General features: G+C 40.1%; 1 protein-coding gene across 1 annotated transcript in view; it reads left to right on the top strand.

Annotated features, from left to right (window-relative positions):
• The first annotated feature begins 1119 nt into the window (after positions 1 to 1119).
• The window catches only part of LOC114636220 (zinc finger protein 728-like), a 61208-nt gene continuing 43124 nt past the window's right edge, over positions 1120 to 19203 (top strand). The window contains 4 exon segments of the mRNA XM_028784428.1: positions 1120 to 1176; positions 9681 to 9807; positions 10269 to 10364; positions 11855 to 12786. Of these exon segments, the coding sequence (XP_028640261.1) occupies positions 1171 to 1176; positions 9681 to 9807; positions 10269 to 10364; positions 11855 to 12786 (1161 nt within the window). The 5' untranslated portion in view covers positions 1120 to 1170.

Here is a 19203-nt window from a genome sequence, read left to right as displayed (position 1 = left end):
CATATTCTACAGATTTCTGATGTTTATGAAGACCAATGACATATTCTACAGATTTCTCATGTTTATGAAGACCATCTAACATTCTCAGAATATTTGCATAGGCATATGTTGCTTGTCTCTAACTATTTACTGTCTCATTAACTTAGAAAATGTCTGTGATTTAACTAAACTAGTATGTGTTTAGGTTTTATCTTTTGCTGTCTATTGCAATGCTAAGAGCAGGCCCCCAAGACCTGGAGTGTGCACCTAGTCCCTGGGACCCTGTCCCAGGTTATTTCTGATTGGTAAATAAAGAGCCAACAACTTATAGCTGGGCAGAAGAGAAATAAGTGCCAATTAGGTTTCCTGGGCTTCGGGTGAGAGAACCAGGAGAAGAAGAACATTCAGGAGGGAGAAGGAGAAACTGCTGTAGGTTAGAAGAACCATTAAAAAAAAAAAAGTGTGGTCCAGTGAGCTAGCTACTTGAAGTTAAGAGTAGCTCGGATGAAATATAGTAAATATGAAATAATAATTTGTGGTAAATATATCAATAGGAAATCCTATAGTACACAATGGATCAAGACTCAGGACACACACCATTGTGATCCCAGGGGCTCTGTGCCTCCCCTTGGAAGACATAGAGCAGAGGAGGAAAGCTTGTGCTCAGAGAACACCTGCTGGTCGCTAGCTTTGATTTCCAATTCTTCTGCCTTAAGCAACTGGGATGGTTTCAATAGAATCGTAACGTCCTGCTTCCATATTTTTAAATAAAGCAGATCATGAAAGCAGCAATTTTCCATTCGTGAATATGATTCTATAAGTAGATCTGAGTTTTAAAAGCACAATGTTTTAACAGAGATAACATGGAAACATGGTAAACCTGATTACTGTGAAAGGCTCCGCTCACAGGCTAACATCGCGTGCTGTGACCAAGGACTTTAAAGGAACCCAAATTCCCTGTGCATGCCCCTGTGCACCCGCTCACAGTTGGGCTGTAATCCAGGGAGGGCAAAAAAAAAACATCTATGGGATCCTGGAAGTCCGTCGCACTGACTTGTGGGAAATGTAGTCTCAAACGCTGTGACGTCATCAGAAAGGGCTGTCAGCATCAAACTTTCGTATTCTTTCTTCAAACTTCACTTCTCAAATTTGTGCAATTGTCCTGTTGAGCGCTGTATTTGGATCTCTGACATGGAGGTTGGTGCAGGGAACAGCGCCATCTTGCAGATCTGAGGGACTGTGCAGGGTCGCGGGTAGGGCGCGGAGGAATCTTACTTGGGCTTGTTGTGAGACGGAGAAGCTGCTGACCTGGACGTGCTGTGCTGACCTAGGCTGGGCCACTGCCCCTGGGCACAGGTTTGAAGGGGAGAAGGTTGGAAATAACAGTATGGCAAAGGCAGGCTGTGTCTGCTGTCTGCCTGTGCCTGAGATGCTGAAGGGAGCTCACTCATCTTTACTGGGAAAGCGTGCTCTGCCTAGCTGACTCCTGCTCACGTGGCTGTAGTCAGTTTCTTAGGATATATAGAACACGGGGACATCCGGCGCCCCTTATACTTTATGTCCTGGAGACTACTCCTGATTTGAGCTCAAACAGCTTCCTAAAGTTCCTAGTGTCCAGGGACAGAGTCCTCTGAGGGTGATTGTTGTGTGGGGTGTTAGTTACTTTTCCTTTGGAATGAATTGTTAGATTTATGGATGCTCGGATTGAATGGGAATTTCTAATAGACATCTCTGTGACTCGAATCATTACAATACATGGCTTATATAGCCACAGAATAATCTTGTAATTGGTATGAACCTGTGTTTGCACAATCCAGATAATTATGGATTTTGCACATCAAGATAAAAATCGCTAGACAGTAATACCTCAACAGTTCTGAGTATATGTGCTGTCCAGAATTTGGGCTCTATTTCAGATATGAGAGATGACTTGGTTTGATGAAAGATTGCTGGATGGGACTGGAATGTCTTAAAGGGAAGGGGGAAATGTCTCTGCTCATCTGCCAGGGTCTGTACATTGTACTGTGTTCTCTCATCGTGTGACTTTCTTCTGTCTGTTCACGTTGTCAGGAGAGTCTGAAGTGTCTTAAATTTCTTCTGTCTCTTAATGTGACATTCGGGTTTACTGATGCACCCTTAATAGTTTTAGAAAGAATTCCTCAAGTTTTTCAACTGCGTTTGAAAGGCTGTAAGATAAATTTGGAAAGCTGTGGCACACTTGGGGTCTTATGATTTACACATAGTAGGTTCCTGTCCATGCAAAATGCACAGTTCTCATCTTGAAAGGTTAAGAGAATAGTTTAGTCCAGAGCCATTTGAGTAGCCATGATCTGAAAACACAGATTTATTTTAATCCAAATTCTGTGTTCCAACATGGAATCAGTATCATGGTTTTACAGAACAAATAATGTCACTAGCAAAGGAAATTTTAAAATTTATTGGTGTGTGTCTGATAGAGGCAAGTACTGTGAGACATGGGAGATATTCTATTCACTTAATGTTGCAGCCAGCAGCTACAGTCCACCGGGTTCACCTGAAAGAGAGGCTGGGAAGGGACAGGAGGGTGGGAAGAGATGAAGCCAGGACAAAGGTTTCTGATCGAGGCTCAATGCTTTAATGTTCAGCTTTCAATTTAAAGGGGGTAACCCACCCCCACCCCCAGAGTTCCTTCTGGCTTCATCCGGCTGGGGGCGAGCGCTGGGGGTGAGCGGAAACCATCCTGCTGGAGCTGAGAGGAATCCATAGGTAATTGCGGGCCGGAGATGTCTCAAAGCAAGCTCAGCAGGCAGTCTATTCTTCTCAGCTGGTGTACCAGGCTACAGGCAGACAGAAAGGCACCATGGCCAAAGCAAGCACTACCTCGCCAAGGGCAGGAAATGCCTCTGGCCAGAGTCCTATTGTTTGGTCTATTGTGGTAAACAAGGTCTCATCTCTTAGTCCAGCTCAAGGCTGGGGGAAGGGCACAACTTAAGATACCATCTGATGAGATTTTAGCTTTTGGACTGGTAGAATCTCAGGTTCTGCCAAGTCAGTGGGTTCTGAGAGGTTTTTATCTATTGTCACAAGATGTGTGGTTCACTACAGATTGAGGCAAGGACTGTCCCTGAAGGGAAAACCAGCCCAAGGTTAGTCAGCTGCCCCTGAACCTGCAAAATTCCAGGCTCTGCCCCTCAATGAACTTCCACATGGGCCATCAGTCTCTGCACACACAGACTCCTTCCAAGAGTTTTGCATTCACAGTCAGACAGGCAGGTTTTTTATGTGTTTGTTTTTTCAGGATTTCTCCTCCACAGTCCCTCCTCCTATCTCAGGTAATCTTATTTATATTGTCACTGTTCAGTCAAACCAAGCATTAGTGAGGCAGAGCCCGGCTTATGTCATCCAACTCTACTCTCAGGTCGCGTGGGTTTCAGACCACCTTGTTCTGGAATTTATGTTTGCAACCATATCTAGGGTAATAGACATTTCCTAGTTAACATTGCTTATCTGTAGAAAAAATATAACAGTATGTGGAGTCAGGAATCAGGTGCTGCCTTGGACATCAAAACACACTCCTTACACTGTAGAGAAGGTATAGAAACATAGTTACATATAACTTACAGGCACCAAATTCTTATTTATATATATTTAATATCAAACAGCCTAATGATTGAAGAGTGAACTTAAGTGTATTCCATGACTCATTTCTGTCATCTCTGCATTTTGGAGAGGAGTCAAGAATCCTGGAATTCAAAGTCACCCTCTCCTTCATAGCCAACTCAAGGTGAGCCCAGGTTTCATGAGACCCTGTGTTTTAAAAAGATCCTTAAAACGTAGTTCTTTGGGTGTTGTAATAACTTCATGTTCCTTTCACTTCTGAGCACCAGGGTCAGGACAGAAATGCATCCAATTGACATCTTCTAATTGTAAAGATGTTACAAATGTGCTTTAAGGAGTTCTATGGGATGTATTTGAAATCTTAAATCCAACTTTTCACTATCATCCTTTTGTTAATGACTAGTGTTAGGCATTAGAAACTTGATTCCATGTGATTTTTGTCCATCATCTTCTGTCATTTATTGCATTTATTGACTTGCATATTATGAACCATCCTTCATTTAATGGACAAAGCCAATTTGTCATGGTTGATAAAGTTTTTCACATGTGTCTGTATTTTCTTTGCAAGTTTTTTTCCAAGTATTTTGGTTTTTTTTGTTTGTTTGTTTTTTTCGAGACAGGGTCTCTCTGTATAGTTCTGGCTGTCCTGGAACTCACCCTGTAGACCAGGCTGGCCTCAAACTCAGAAATCCGCTTGCCTCTGCCTCCCAAGTGCTGGGATTAAAGGCGTGCGCCACCACTGCCCGACTCCAAGTATTTTTTTGAACACTTTGAATCTGACTACCTTATGAATATTGGCTACTAGTGTTCTTCTGTTGTGTAGTTTGTGTTGTGTCTCTATCTGATTTGGTTATTAGAGTGATAGTAGCTTCTTAGAAATAGCGTCTAGGTGGGCCTTCTGTTTGCATGTTTATTTAACGGTTGAAGATAGATTAGTTCTAGATCATTGGATGCTTCAGAGGATTGTTGTGAATCCTTCTGGACATAGAAATTTTTTTAGCTGGAAAACTTTTTATTGTAATTTCAATCTCCCCATTTGATTTGAGTCCATTTAGGGTGTTAATTTCTTCCCCTTTCATTTTGTTTATTTATATGTAAAACATACACAAGAATGAAAATAAAATCTCAAGAAGACTAAACCTTTGAGACTTGTTGAAGCCAATCCTGTGGGTGAAGATTATAGTTCTAATTATTACATGAAACTATGGGAAAGAACACAGAGAAATGATTGAATGATACAATGAAGAAATTTTGGATAAACAAGAACAAACATCATCCAAATCCTCTCAGTGACAAGGAGTGAAAGGAAAAAAACAAACAAACAAAAAACAAAACAAAGAAAACAACCAGAAGGGAAATAATTGAACATAGGTCAAATAAAACGATTCAAATGATCGACAAACTCACAGAAGGCTCACAGTGGCCCCTTGTGGTTTTGTTTTTTTGGTTTCTGATTCCTTTCCACAGTCTCTTGGCTATGCTCATCCCTCTCTTCAGACTAAAATGTTGTTGTCTGTATTTTCCATAGTTTTGATTTGTAGAATATACTTCTTGTAATGCTCTTTATATTGTGGCTAGTTTTTCTTTTTCCTTCAGCCACTGCAGATAGCTGTGTGGTAAATAAATAGCGGCTTAGGTTGGATGGCATGGCCTTTTAAGACTTGGAATGCATTTCCCCAGGTTCTTTTGGCTTTCAAAGATCCATTTAGATGTCGGCTGTTGTCACAATAAATGTGGTCTTTCACTTACAGATTTCATTATTCCATGAGTATTTCATTTTCTGATCTTGTCCAATTAGTGGTGTGTGTGTGTGTGTGTGTGTGTGTTTTATATTATTATGGGTCTGTCCTTAGTTTAGGGAAGATTTCTTTTACAGCCTTCTTGAAGATCATATCTATGTCATTGCCTGGGTATTTTTCTCCCTCATCTATGCCTGTAATTTGGAGATGTGGTCATTTCACAGTGTCTAACATTTCCTATATGTCCCTCCTACAACTTTTTTCCCCATTTTATTTCATATTCTTAGCTTATTTTGTCTGGATCATCTACCTTATCTGTAAGTCCTTGTATGCTGTCCTCTGCTGATGAATTCTATTGTAAGTTTTTCTTTTAAGTTTTCTTTTTGGATTTTTGGGCTTTTGAATTCTGTCTTCATTGCTGCTAGAGACCTTCTTAGTGTTTCTTTTCATAGAATTCCAGTTTCAAATCCTCAATCGTTTTGTCATTTCCATCATTCTGATGTTTTTGGTTTCTTGGGCATCATATAAGCCTTTATTCTCCTTAAGTTCATTGTCTTCAATGGCACTGAGATGCTTCTTCATGCGTTTTAAGAATGTTATGTAGTCTATGATGAACTTTATGACTGTACTTCTAAAGTCTGTGTCCTAGTGTTCATCTAAGCAGTGTGTCAATGGCAAATGTTTCTAGACATCTTGTAGGACATTGAGAGGAAATGCCAGCGTGATCTTTTATATTGTTTATTTTTTCTATGAGAGCTGGTCATAAGGCTTTTAGGGGAAATGCAGGCTTGTCCTAACAGTCAGCCCATCTGCAGCAAAATTTAATGTTGTTTTATTAGGTTTGCGTGTCTGACTTCATAATGGCTTCCTTTATTCTTCTCAGTTATAAAACAGCTCTGTATTCTTTTAACACACGTTGATTTTCTTTATATTCCCTTTTTCTTTGATTTGAGTTCATCTTAATGTGGTTGGAAGTGAATTTCTTTAAATAATATGAAGTTTAACTAAATCGTAAAGAAAATAGGGAATTGTGGTACGCCTGATTAATTTGCGATTCTATTCAGTGATGATACAAGATTCAGTGTGGTCATTTGTGACAACATGGGTGATGGTAGATTTGTGGGCATGAGCGAAGAGGAGAAAGTCAAGAACTAGTCGGGAGTGACAGATGAGACTGCATATCAGCACACACAGCGGGGCACAGGAGTATGGGATGAGGGGTGTGTGAAGGGAGAAACCTGGGCTGGACCTTGTAAAGAAACAGGTGAGGGGCCAGTGCTGATCTAAGTTATGTGTAATTGCAAATATTTCTTTCTTTTATCAGGTGAGGGAAATGAGGAAGTAGATGCTGCTCTAGGAGCCCCCTACAAGTCTGCGGTCTCTCCCTCCTAGTGCTGTCTGCTTAGGCAGACAGATTAGCTTGGGTAACAGGCTGTCCCGTCAAACACTGCTCTGTGGGTTATAGCAGACTAGTAAGATTGAGGATTCCTGTTTTTATAAGCAAGACTCCTATCAGACAGGACAGGAAATTATTGTTTCAGGCATAAAAGACAAGTCCCACTTGCTGTGTGACTGTGACTGTGCTCCTTGTGCTTTCTGACAGACTTACCGAAACCAGGAGCACTGCTGACCAAGATTTTAGAACTAATCTTCTCTGTTTGGTGCTCTGAGATTACAAGTGACTTTGCCAGTATTCTTACTCTTTCTAGAAAGGAATTTCTGAATAGTTAACCTGTCCCAACTTTAGAAAACAATTTGGCAAAGGAGAAAAAAGTGGATTTTGTGCCTCATTCTTAAACCCTTCATTCTGCTCATATAAATGGTTGCAGCCTTCTTTCCCCTCTGTTTTTATACTTCTCAATGTCCCATGAGAGTGAGTCTCTCAGGTTGTCAGCTAGCAAGTGCAGTCCTGTCTGTCAAAAATGAGATTCCTGTCTCTTTTCTGTCTTCTGTCTCTTTCTGCCTCAGAAATCTAACCATGTCAGAAGTTGAATCTAAAGGATTATAAAATAAGTGAGAGATATGATTTCTATCCCACTGGCCAGTAATCTCAAGAAAAGGAAACCTGACAGAATTTTAATCAGTGGATACATTTTTTTCATTTAGATAAGATGAAGAAATCTTGGGCACTGACATTGTACTGAACCCAAGGGAATAGAGACCTCAAATGGCAATGGGTGGACCAGGGCTGAAAAAGAAAAAAGACGTGAAAAAGACAAAAGAAAGAGCTGGGAACAGGACAAAGAACAGGAACAGGTTATTAACTGATGACCCAAAGGCAAGCAAGTTTAATAAGTACAGCAAGCAATATACTATTAGTAGATGGAAAGTGGCCAAGGTCACCAGAAATATGAATCATACAGTGTTGGCAATGAGAACTCAGGATACCTCAGACACAGCTAGCTGCCTTAGGTCAGAAAACCCCAGTCCCAGAAGAGCTATAGCCCCCTGTAACTGCAACAATGACTCCTTCCATGGCACTGTATCCTGTGTCAGATTTTTCTGGCCATGTCCACTGCTGGATAAAGACAGAGAACTAAAGTTCCCATTGTCCTTTCATGTGGCCTCTGAGACAGCCTTGGGTCTGTCCCACAGTGACTCAACTTATTCCTAAATTTTCTAATTATTATTTTGTTAGTATAATTTATTCCATTTGTAAACAAAATCTTCATGTATTGTTCTACCCACTGGTTGCTCAAACTCAGACCCTCGGTGCCCTGTCATTTGCATCTCTCTGTATATTCGCAGGATGCTGACTTCATCCCAGAGGTGCTCATCAGGTCTGCATCTTCATTGTATTTGTCATTTGTGATTGTGCATACTGGGTTGAGAAGTACCTCCTCCATCACCACGGCTCTCTACTGTGAAAAATGTGCGGAATGTATCCTGTACTATAATGCAGTCATGGGACTAAATGGATATGATAAGGAAAAAATTACTATTTGTGTATTTTTTATTGTGCTGGCTAGAGTACTGTACACTTGAAATAAAGCGGAGTTATGTGAGTGTAGGAAATATCAATTTAGGAAATGCGTCTCTAAGATGAGGCTGTGTGCCAGCCAGTAGGGCATGTTCCTAGTGACTGATGGAACATCGCAGTCTGATAGTCAAAGTGCTACATTTGGGCCGGTGGCCATGGTTTCTATAAAAGAAGCAGGCTGAGCAAGCCATGGATAGGAAGCCTATGAACAGAACCCCTCCGTTGTCTCTAATCATCTCCTGTCTCCAGGCCCCTGTCCTGTTTAAATCCCTGTCCTCACCTCCTTCAGTAATGAACTGTGCTGTGGAAGTGTAAGCCCAGTAAACCCTTTCCTCGCCAAGCTGATTTTTGGTCATGGAATTTAATGGCAGGAATAGAAGCTCTAACTAAGACATATTTGTATTTTGTTACCATTCATGTCTAAGAGATTGTCTGATCCTCTCTAACTGGAGTTATACACAGTTGTGAGTGGCCATGTAGCATCTAGGAATCAACCCCATGTCCTTTGGAAGAGCAGCCAGTGCTCTTAACTACTGAGCCATCTGTCTAGCCTCAACACACTGTACTGTAGTTGCCTTCATTCTCCATTTTATGGTTCTTAGAAGTGTTATAGCATGGGCGTTTCTAGGACCTTCTGCCATTCACTTTCATTAGCGTTGGGTCCTGTGCTACCCTCAGCATCACATCGATAATATTTTAGGACTGTTATTTACCTATATCAGAAGTGTTTCTGGCTCTCCTCTCACTTAGGGTCACCTTTAGATCTATATGCAGGAGCATATGATGCCTCTTGTTACGTATGTGATTATTCATGGTTATAATCAGCTTAATGTATACGGTAATTGTGGTTATTTCTATCCTAGTTTAGCTATAAAATGAATGAGACTCAGTTTATTATTTATTTCATGTTTTCTCGGTTACTGGGGGATGACTCTTAACCTATTGCTCTCGAAATCTTTGCTGTTTGAGTCTTTACTGAATTATTTCTGGTCCATCAGTCTGTCCAGAGTGCAGGAATATTTCACTTAGGCACTTGCTACAGACCCATCGTGTCTAATGGAGAATTCTGTCCTTCCATCTTCTCCATCCCCTTCTTATTTCTCCTTCTCCTTGTGATGCTTCTTACCTTTGACCTCCAGCCCAGTCACCAAAGCCCTGCCTACCTCTATTTCCTCCCATAATTGACTATTGCCAGTTTTACTTAACCAATAGTTTTAAATTGGAGAACAAGGTTTATACAACTAACATTAATGTATATGAGAATATTCACTTGCCTTGGGGCAGCCAGATCTTGGGGTACAGAAGGTAACATTTGAATACATAGAAGCACCAGACCAACCTCCAACAATAATGTGTGGTATTTAACCTTTTTTTTTTTTTTTCAGGAAATGCTGTCATTCTTGGATGTGGCTATATATTTCTCTGTAGAGGAATGGGAATGCCTGGGTCCTGCTCAGTGGAAACTGTACAGGGATGTGATGTTGGAGAATTACAACAACCTTGTGTTCCTGGGTGAGGATAGCTTCCATGATGAACTCTTAATTAATTGTGAGCATGAAAGTTATTCTCTTTGTACAGTTCCTCATGGAAGCTTGTGCTTCCAACAGGGAGGTTCATAAGACTGCTCTTAAGGAAAATTAACATTATTCATAAAGCTTAGAACTACTTCTTTTTGTGTTCATATCGCCCTATTAAATGTATCATTTGTATTAGAAAATAAGTGATACACCTTAAAGAAACTGTCACACATTTCGGTTTTAAAAGTTTTCCCCTGTAACTGAGGAATATGAAGCTTGGAACACACAAACTAAGTTCCCCCTAAGCATTCTTATGTGCCCATCAGAAAACACATGAGAACTGGTCCTCCATACTCCTTTATTGTATTTTCTCATTCTTGTATACACAGCCCTGGAGGGACATTTTATTTCCCATGTGACCACAGTAACAATCTTGTCCCCTTTTCCCACAAACAGGTCTTGTTTCCTCTAAGCCACACCTGGTCACATTTCTGGAGCAAATACAAGAGCCTTCAGATATGAAGAGTCAAGCCGCCATCACTGTGCACCCAGGTGTGTCAGAAGGAGGGTGTCAGAGAATAAAGTGAGGAATTTTAAGATACAACATAAAGCCATTGAGACAAAATATCCTGGTATAAATCATCTTTTAAAGATCTAATTTTGTCTTTCTTTCAAAGGAGGACATCATGTAATGTTTAGGATGCTTTGAGTCCCATAAGCTTTGTTTTCTTCTACCATGAGATTAACTTGTGTTTCCCAAGACAGCCTAAACTCTGTCTATTTTATGTAATTTTTAACTTGGCTATTTATGTTTTTTATGAGATACATGTACATGCATTTTTAAAAGTCCTGATTTTTCTTTATCCCCAGCTAGCTCCCAAACGAGTGAGACAGAGACAATAAGAGTTATTTGATGAGCTTTACAACACAGTTCCTGGGCAGTTAATAATCGATTCTAATCCTTTAAGTTAATCTGATGGCCTCCCAGCCAAAATCCACATGATAGTTGCATTTTACTATTGGCCCGACTCTCTGGCCTTCAGACGTCTATCATGTGATTCTGGACACCTTCGTCATAGCTATTCCTCTCTCCTTGTCTCTGTGAGTGTTTATATTTGTGTGTGTGTGTGTGTGTGTGTGTGTGTGTGTGTGTGTGTGTGTGTTCTTCCCTGGGCTGGCAGAAGTCCAGCTCTGTTTTCTCTAGCCCAGCTATTGGCTGAACAGCTTTTATTGACAAGTAAGAGAATAAATAGGACCACTATTTATACAAATTTGAGATGGGAGATCCTGAGAATAAGCATTACAAGGCCATGTCTGGTTGGCAGCAAGATTTGGAGGCAGAGAAATCAGTGTTTGTATAATATGAGGATAATCTTTACATGATGTACAAAAACATTATGCCTAAAGATAGTCATAAAACTCCTTCCTTTGTATCCTTAAAAATTATTATTTCATGTTATTATGGAAAGTGTTCTAATGCTGCCGAACTTTCATAACATTTAAAACTAAACTATATACTTTAAATATATATATGTATATTTAATGTATATACATATAAATACACAGTCATATATGTATGTGTATTATATATTGAGAAAAAAATATATGTGTGTGTGTATATATATATGTGTATATATAGTTTATTCAGGTGTTTTCCAAGTTACACTATGTTATACTTTTGTTTTTAACTAGTCATAAAATCTTTGTATTTGTTTAAGGGGTTGATTTGTATTTATATAATACTATTATGGGTTTTCATAGTTGATGTTATGCTTTCCTTACATGTTTGACTTTGATTAATATTCCTTTGTTTCCATGTTCTGTGTGGTTATGGTCTTCTTATTTCAGTGGAAGTTTACATTACTTTTACCTATTCTGTGTTGTAAATTAGACTTCAATGAGTACAGGTAGAAATTTGAATATAGCTTATCATTTTTATAGATGAATAAAACTATGAGTAAATGTTTGGTTTTAGCAATAAGCATTGTAAACATACAGACTATTACTCTGCTTTCATTCATTTCTCAACCCTTCCTCACCAGGGGGAAAATGTTATACATACAAAGAATGTGGCAAAGCCTTTGAGCACAAAAATGTATATCAGAATTGCCGGAGAATTCATTTAAGAGCAAAGTCCTACAAGTGTGAAGAATGTGGCAAGTCCTTCCATTATCCATCAAGACTTTCTGACCATAAGAAAACTCATACAGGAGAGAAACCACACAAGTGTGAAGTATGTGGCAAGGCTTTCTATTATCCATCAAGACTTTCCAGACATAAGAAAACTCACACAGGAGAGAAACAATCCAAGTGTGAAGTATGTGGCAAGGACTTCCATTATCCATTAAGACTTTCTAAACACAAGATAATTCATACAGAAGAGAATCCCTACAAGTGTGATGTATGTGGCAAGGCCTTCGACTATCCATCAAGGCTTTCCAACCATAAGAAAATTCACACCAAAGAGAAACCATACAAGTGTGAAGTATGTGGAAATGCCTTCTGTTTTTCATCGTCACTTCATAAACACAAGATAATTCATACAGGAGAGAAACCCTACAAGTGTGAAGTATGTGGCAAGGCCTTCAGTTCTACATCAAGACTTTCCAAACATAAGAAAATTCACACAGAAGAGAAACCATACAAGTGTGAAGTATGTGGAAAGGCCTTCCACTTTCCATTCTTACTCTCGATACACAAGAGAACTCATACAGGAGAAAAACCCTGCAAGTGTGAAGTATGTGGAAAAGCCTTCCATTGTCCGTCAATACTTTCTGTACACAAGAAAATTCATACTGGAGAAAAACCCTACAAGTGTGAAGTATGTGGCAAAGCCTTCAATACAACATCAAAACTTTCTCATCATAAGAGAATTCATACAGGAGAAAAACCCTACAAGTGTAAAGTCTGTGGTAAGGCATTCTATTATCCATCAAAACTTTCCAAACATAACAAAATTCATACAGGAGAGACTGTACAATGATGAAGTCTATGGCAAGGCCTTCCATTCTTCATCAAGACTTTCCAAACATAAGAAAATTTATACAAGAGGAAAACTGTACAAGTGAGAAGCACATGGCAAGGTCTTCCATTCTCCATCTTTACTTTTTAAACACAAGATCATTCATACAGGAGAGAATCCCTAACATGGTGAAGTATGTGGCTTGGAGGAGGGTTTTGAGAGAAGGGATGTTTGGGAGCGGTTAAAAAAAAAAAAAATTACTTGAAGTCAAATTGTGGGTGCATGCCAGTAGCCTATATTCAGCTCAAGACAACTTTTGAGACTGCTTTCTCTATGTTATGCTCCAGATAGTTGTCTAAGAAGTTCTCTCTTGCTCTTCTGAAAGATTCTCTGGATAGTTCATCTCTTTCAGATCAAAACCCAGTCTTTTTATTTACATGTCAATCCAGCCATTTATCCAAGTTCCTTTTTGATTATCCCATGAATCAGCATTTCATAATCCCAGCCCCTTGATTCTTAGGGGACTGGAAGCACATTTTTTTTTAATCAATATTGCAAAAGAATTCAGACATCTGCCTGCTCCTGTTAAGCACAGACAATAATTTAGGTGTGTGTAACCTCATTTTGAGATCGCCATTCTTACCACAACTATGCCTAACTTTGCTCTGTCCTAGACAGACCCTGAACTCTGAACTCAGGAATCTGTCTGCCCTTGTAAACAGAAACAAAAAACTAAGCTGGGTGACATTTAATTACCACTCCCTAAATCTTTTTTATCTCCTTCCTTAGTGTCTTCTGACAAGTTGGCTTTGAGTTCAGCTGATTTTGTTCTTTTAGATTTGTGAAGCCCCTCATATACCTCATACTACATTATATTTTACATAGTTGAGAAATTATATTTTTGGACTCATGTTTTCAGAGTTGTTTCCCACAGCCTTAAATACTGGGACTGGTCCCAGTATTTACCATTTTGCTGAGACATTAGCTACATCTTTGATTCCTGGACTCATGCTGTTTCTAAGTACGATAGAGTCATGGAAATTAACAGTGAGAGCATTCCTTGAAGGAGAAACATGAAAATATATACATGATTACACAAACAAGCCTTGTGCCCACTGCGAACATCAACACTCATTGAGCCACATGCTGGCCCTGTTACAGGGGTAGGAACCATGTCATCCCTACCACAGCAACTTGTCTTACTTCTGCCCACCTCCCGTCTCCCTCTGACTCATTCCTCCTACTGTATCCCCTTCAGAAAAGAGCAAGCCTTTCAGAGACATCAACTGGGTTTCCTCCAACCCAGGAGGAGGAACGTAGTATCAAGAACAGGCAAGACACCAGAGACACCCCCACTCTGACTGCCAGGAACCCCACAAAAACCCAAAGCCTATAACCATAACTTATACTCTGGACCTAACACAGACCACTGCTGGCTCCATGATTCCCACTTCAGTCTCTGTGAACCACCATGAGCCCTGCTTAAATGATTCCTCAGGCAGTGCTCTTGCAGTGCCCTCAACCCCTGTGGTTCCTAGAATACTTTTTCCTTCTCTTCCACGGGATTCTCCAAACTCCAAGGAAAAAACCTGATGGAGACTTCCAACCTGGACTCTCTGACTAATGTTTGGCTGTGGGTCTGAGCCTCCATTCTCCACCAGCTTTCAGAGAAAGCTACTCTAATGTTGAGTGGACTAGGCATGTATCTGTTAGACTACTATGGTTGTGAATAGGTATGGCCCCCATAGACTCATGTGGTTGAATTCTTGTCCCATAAACAATGGCACTATTAGGAAGTTTGGCCTTTTGGAGTGACCATGGCCTTGTTGTAGGATGTGTGTCATTCATTGTGGGGGTGGACTTTGAATTCTGTACTCAAGCTACGCCTAGTGGTGAAAAAAAGTCTTGTGATTTTAAAATCAGAATCTCCTGTTCAATTTTACCAATGAGGACTCGGATATCATTGTAACACCTGCTAACTCAGAGTCAGAGAATGCACCCAACTGACCTTAGGACTTCACTGATGTCCCAGATGGAAAAAGCTCCTTTTCCAACCTGTGTTAGATACACTTCTCCACAAAGTCCTGTCTTTCTATTTATATTCACTCTCTGCCAGCGTGTTGCTTTTTCTGCCTCTTCGCTGATGGTTGAATTCATTTGGCTCTTAGATTAAAGGTGTGTGCTAGGGCTGAACCATACTATAACTAGGGTTTTCAGTTCACAATCTTGGGTTTCATAATGTGATCAAATATCCTGCAACGTTCCCCCTTTTTGTCAAAATAAAAGACTCTCTAACATCAATGAACTACATAGTATATGGTAAAAATTACATTCACAATGACCAGTCCATTTCTATTTGGTAACTTTGGAGAACATAGTATGTCTTCTGTCTTCATGAGTTCAGCATTCTATACCTACATAACATTTTATCATAACTTGCATTTATCAACCTAAAAACATAATTTTTAGACCTTAAAACATTTTCTTAAATTCTAAACAACTTAAGCTTAACTGGGAGACTATACCTATCTAGTCTTCAACCCCATTAGAGACCTGAGAAGGATAAATATTTTCTGAATAAACAGGAAGTGCAGAGCAAGCAGCTTCCTAACTATAGAAATGTTAGGGACATCTGGCAGCTTAGCAGTCTCCAAAGATTCCTCTGCAACATTGGAGCATTTATTTTTTTGAACTATTGGCCCAGAATACTTTACAGATTTCTCTGTGACACAGGATAAAGGATTTCTCTACCTTGTCCTGGGAGAGTTTGGCAGTCAACTTTCTTTGTGTCCTGCTTGTCTACAGTTTGGACAGCATACAATCAGCAGTTGAGACAAAGCAGTTTCTTACCCAGTGGCAGCTTGTCACATTTGCAGCAAACTTCATAAGGAGGTTCTTGATGTTCATCTTCTTCGAAGTAGTATAGGGGTGATACCAAGAGCTGACATTTCTTATTGTCAAAAATTAATAAAACATCTTTTAGATGCCATATTCTACAGACTTCTAATGTTTCTGAAGACCATCTAACAGTCTCAGTATATTTGAATAAGCAAATGTTGCTTATCTCTAGCCATTTACTATCTGATGAACATAGAAAAACATCTGTGATTAACTAAACTAGTACTAACAAATTCACAAGTTTGATTGACTTGAGAGGACTGAATTATCCAGCACTGGACTGACTCCATGACAGGCTGCAAACTGGCAGTTTGTGATATGAGCACTAAGTGTTTTGTTTTTCAGATTAGAATCTGGATCTCAGAACCTGTGATCAACCAACCACACCCACGGGCAGCCAATCTGAGAACACTTTGTCATCTGGCCTGAAGTAAGAATAGGTACCTAGAATGATTAAGCAACCCCCATGGGAAGTCTCCAAAGCCTAACCAATTGCAGAGTCAGTTACACCTGTAGAGACAGAACTAACCAACCAAGGTTAAAGGGCATAGAATCCTTCCTGGAACTCCTCTAACTGATGATAAAAGCTGGGCCTATGAGTCTACCAGGGGTCTCCATTCCCAAAAGCAGAGACTCCCGCGTCTAGGAAATTCTTCTGAATAAATGCTCTTTCTTTTGCATACTATTTGAGTCTGAAGTATCATTCTTTGGTGATTCTTGTACTGTAACATCTGATTATTAAATTGCATTTTTTAACTATCTCAATTTTTAATGGCAACTTTCAAAAGGACTAGAACATCACATTGAATATTCAAGAATTACATAGTTACAATATCTTAAAAAGTTGATATATAGTATGTTTTAACTGAAATATGACCTTAATTCTGTATCAAAATACAGACATCTATACCAATGTAACTGTTTCCTAGTAACAGCACATGAGGAAATTTCCTTGTAACATTAATACTAGCATAAAATGGCTGGCTAGACAGGCAGCAGTTACCAAAGCCTTAACAGGTAGTAGATCCTTAAGTGTAGAGCAGAGCGAGTTTAGATATGATATTTGGCAATCATTTGTCATGGAAGTGAAATTTGGAAATCAGGTGTACTAATTTTTGGCCTTTGAATGGAGCCAGAGTGGGTCCATCAAGGAAGAGCGAGTGCCTGGCTTACTGCAAGCTGGTTACAAAAATCCAGGAGTGGGAAGGGTGCACAGTCTGTGTGGGCAGGCAGAGATCCAGGGCCACATGAAAGACACGGCAGGCTAAAGAATCAGACTCTAGAATATGGCCTCAGGTTCACAGACAAATTGTACATACCTTAGGAGGGTCAGATCAGCAGTGTGGTTCAAGCAGCCCTTATGGCTGGAACAGATCTGTTGTAGTGAAGGAGAGGGAGGGTTGAGAGAACTATTTCCAAAATCCCTGGATTCAAGGAGGTCAGACTGAAGTTGTCCATGCAAAGTCTGTGACAAATTCAATTTGGATAAATTTTGCAGGAGATACTCCCAAGGTGTCTAGCAGTTGAGTTGTAGATGTGGTGGTGTCAATTTTCCTAGACTTTACTGGTAACTCAGAAGATTCAATGGGCACCCATTATACCTGCAGGGTGAGTGGTGTCAAACAGTGGGGTGGGATATATGGGTAGCCCGTGGTCATCTGGTCAGTCTCTGAATCCCAAGGCTCCACAGAAAGAAGACTGTAATTTTTTTCTAGAACAGACTTGAGCTTGCACAGATGAGACATTTGGCAGGAGGAAAGGGATCTTGAGCCATGGAAGAGGAGCCTTGTCCTTCTTGACAGTGACTGGGAAAGGATAACTCACCTACTACAAAGTCAGTTGTGTCAAGTGAAGAGAAACATGGAGGGAAGGAGCAGCCCATGTGGCCAGGCTAAGCCTGGCATGCTAAGCTTGCAGGGCAGGGGCACGACTCTTCCAAGTCTCCATACCAGATGAAAGGATTCTATTCCAATGAAGTAAGACAATTCAAGACAAATTAAAGTATAAAGACAGGTTTATTGGGAGCAGTTCTCAGGTAGACCCACTGGTCCCAAGAATGAGGCCAAGGAAGTCAGTGTGCAGAGGGAACCGAGGAAGGGGAAAGAAAAAGAAAGAGCATGAAAGAGAGACAGAGAGAGAGGGAGAATATGTCTGGATTATATAGTGAAGACCCTCTGGCGGAGAAGAAGCCCAGTCTCTGGGCTGGAAATTTTGCCAGAAACTGAGGGATGCTGGGAGAACGTAGAGGCCAAGGCCTTGGTATGTTAAATTAATGTATCAGCCACTTGTCCCAGGTCTGAATCCCAACTCAAAACTGGTCTCTGAACTGAAACTTTATCAACTCTGCAACATCTGGTCTAATCTGCATAATTAACAGGTTGTTACTTTGTTGACAGGTTGCATTGGGACAAATGACTCCAGGGTCTCAGTCCCTGCCTCTTCATAAAAATCAAAGATTTGAACGTAACTAAAATAAGTGGGGCGTGACATAACTTAACTCAGGTCAGGTTATCCTGATATTATACAGCAAATAGGAGAAGACTGGCTTCCAGGCAGCTAGGAGGAGGGTCTTTAAGACCACACCCACAATGACACACTTTCTCTAACAAGGTCACACCAACTCCAACAAGGTCACACCTCTCATAATGCCACTCTCTGGGCCAAGCGTATTCAAACCACCACAATCCTCAAGATGAATCTTTTCAGGTTTGCTTTTCTGTTTTTCTCTGTGAACATAACAGCTTTTATAGATAATACACATGTTGCCTTTACACATGTATTGAATGTGCAATGTGCACAAGTTAGCTAAAAAGATGATTCTTTGATATCTGTTCGAGCAGGGAAAACATCTGTCTGTCTTTATAAGTTAGTTTGGATTGTATAACCAAACTGTAATTTTTATCTATGTCATTTGAAAGGATGGTGTAAGTCCTGATTACTCTGTAGCCAACAATATTTATAGAATATGCACAGCTGACATTCTAGCTAGAGACATTTTAATGTCTCAGCCAGCCTCAGAGCTGTTCCCATGTAGGATGATCAGCATATATTTTACCTGTATTTTGTTTGTTTTTGTTTTGGGGTTTTTTTTTCCTTACTTCTTCCTATCTGCAGACAATTATCTTCAGGGGTCTCCACTTGTCATATCTGATTTTCACCAATTTGGATGGAATCAACAGCCTTTTCTCTCCTGTTGAAATAAAGGGAAAATCTCTTCTCCAGTGCAACATATATCCTGCCCTCCATTCAGAGACTATCATGTGTGTGTCTGTCTGTCTGTCTGTGTCTGTGTGTGTATCTAATTCATCAGTCTCTTCCAAACTCTAGTGTATTTCAGCAGCTGTGTTATCTGCTTTATTGACTGTCAAAACCCCAAAGTCAATAAAGCATTGTTTAATCTCCCTGTGTGAGATCTCATATTCCCTTCTGTTCTATGAGCATTTCATTTAAAGTATGTCAGGAGCCATAATAGGACAAGCTAATAACTAGCAGGTGCTCATCCTGAAATGGCCTGTGACAGGTGCATTTTTA

Source organism: Grammomys surdaster, unplaced genomic scaffold (genome assembly GCF_004785775.1).
Source record: "Grammomys surdaster isolate TR1022 unplaced genomic scaffold, NIH_TR_1.0 123012, whole genome shotgun sequence".
Lineage (NCBI taxonomy): Eukaryota > Metazoa > Chordata > Mammalia > Rodentia > Muridae > Grammomys > Grammomys surdaster.
Note: the sequence above shows the minus strand (reverse complement) of the source record. Positions and strands in the feature narration are given on the sequence as shown.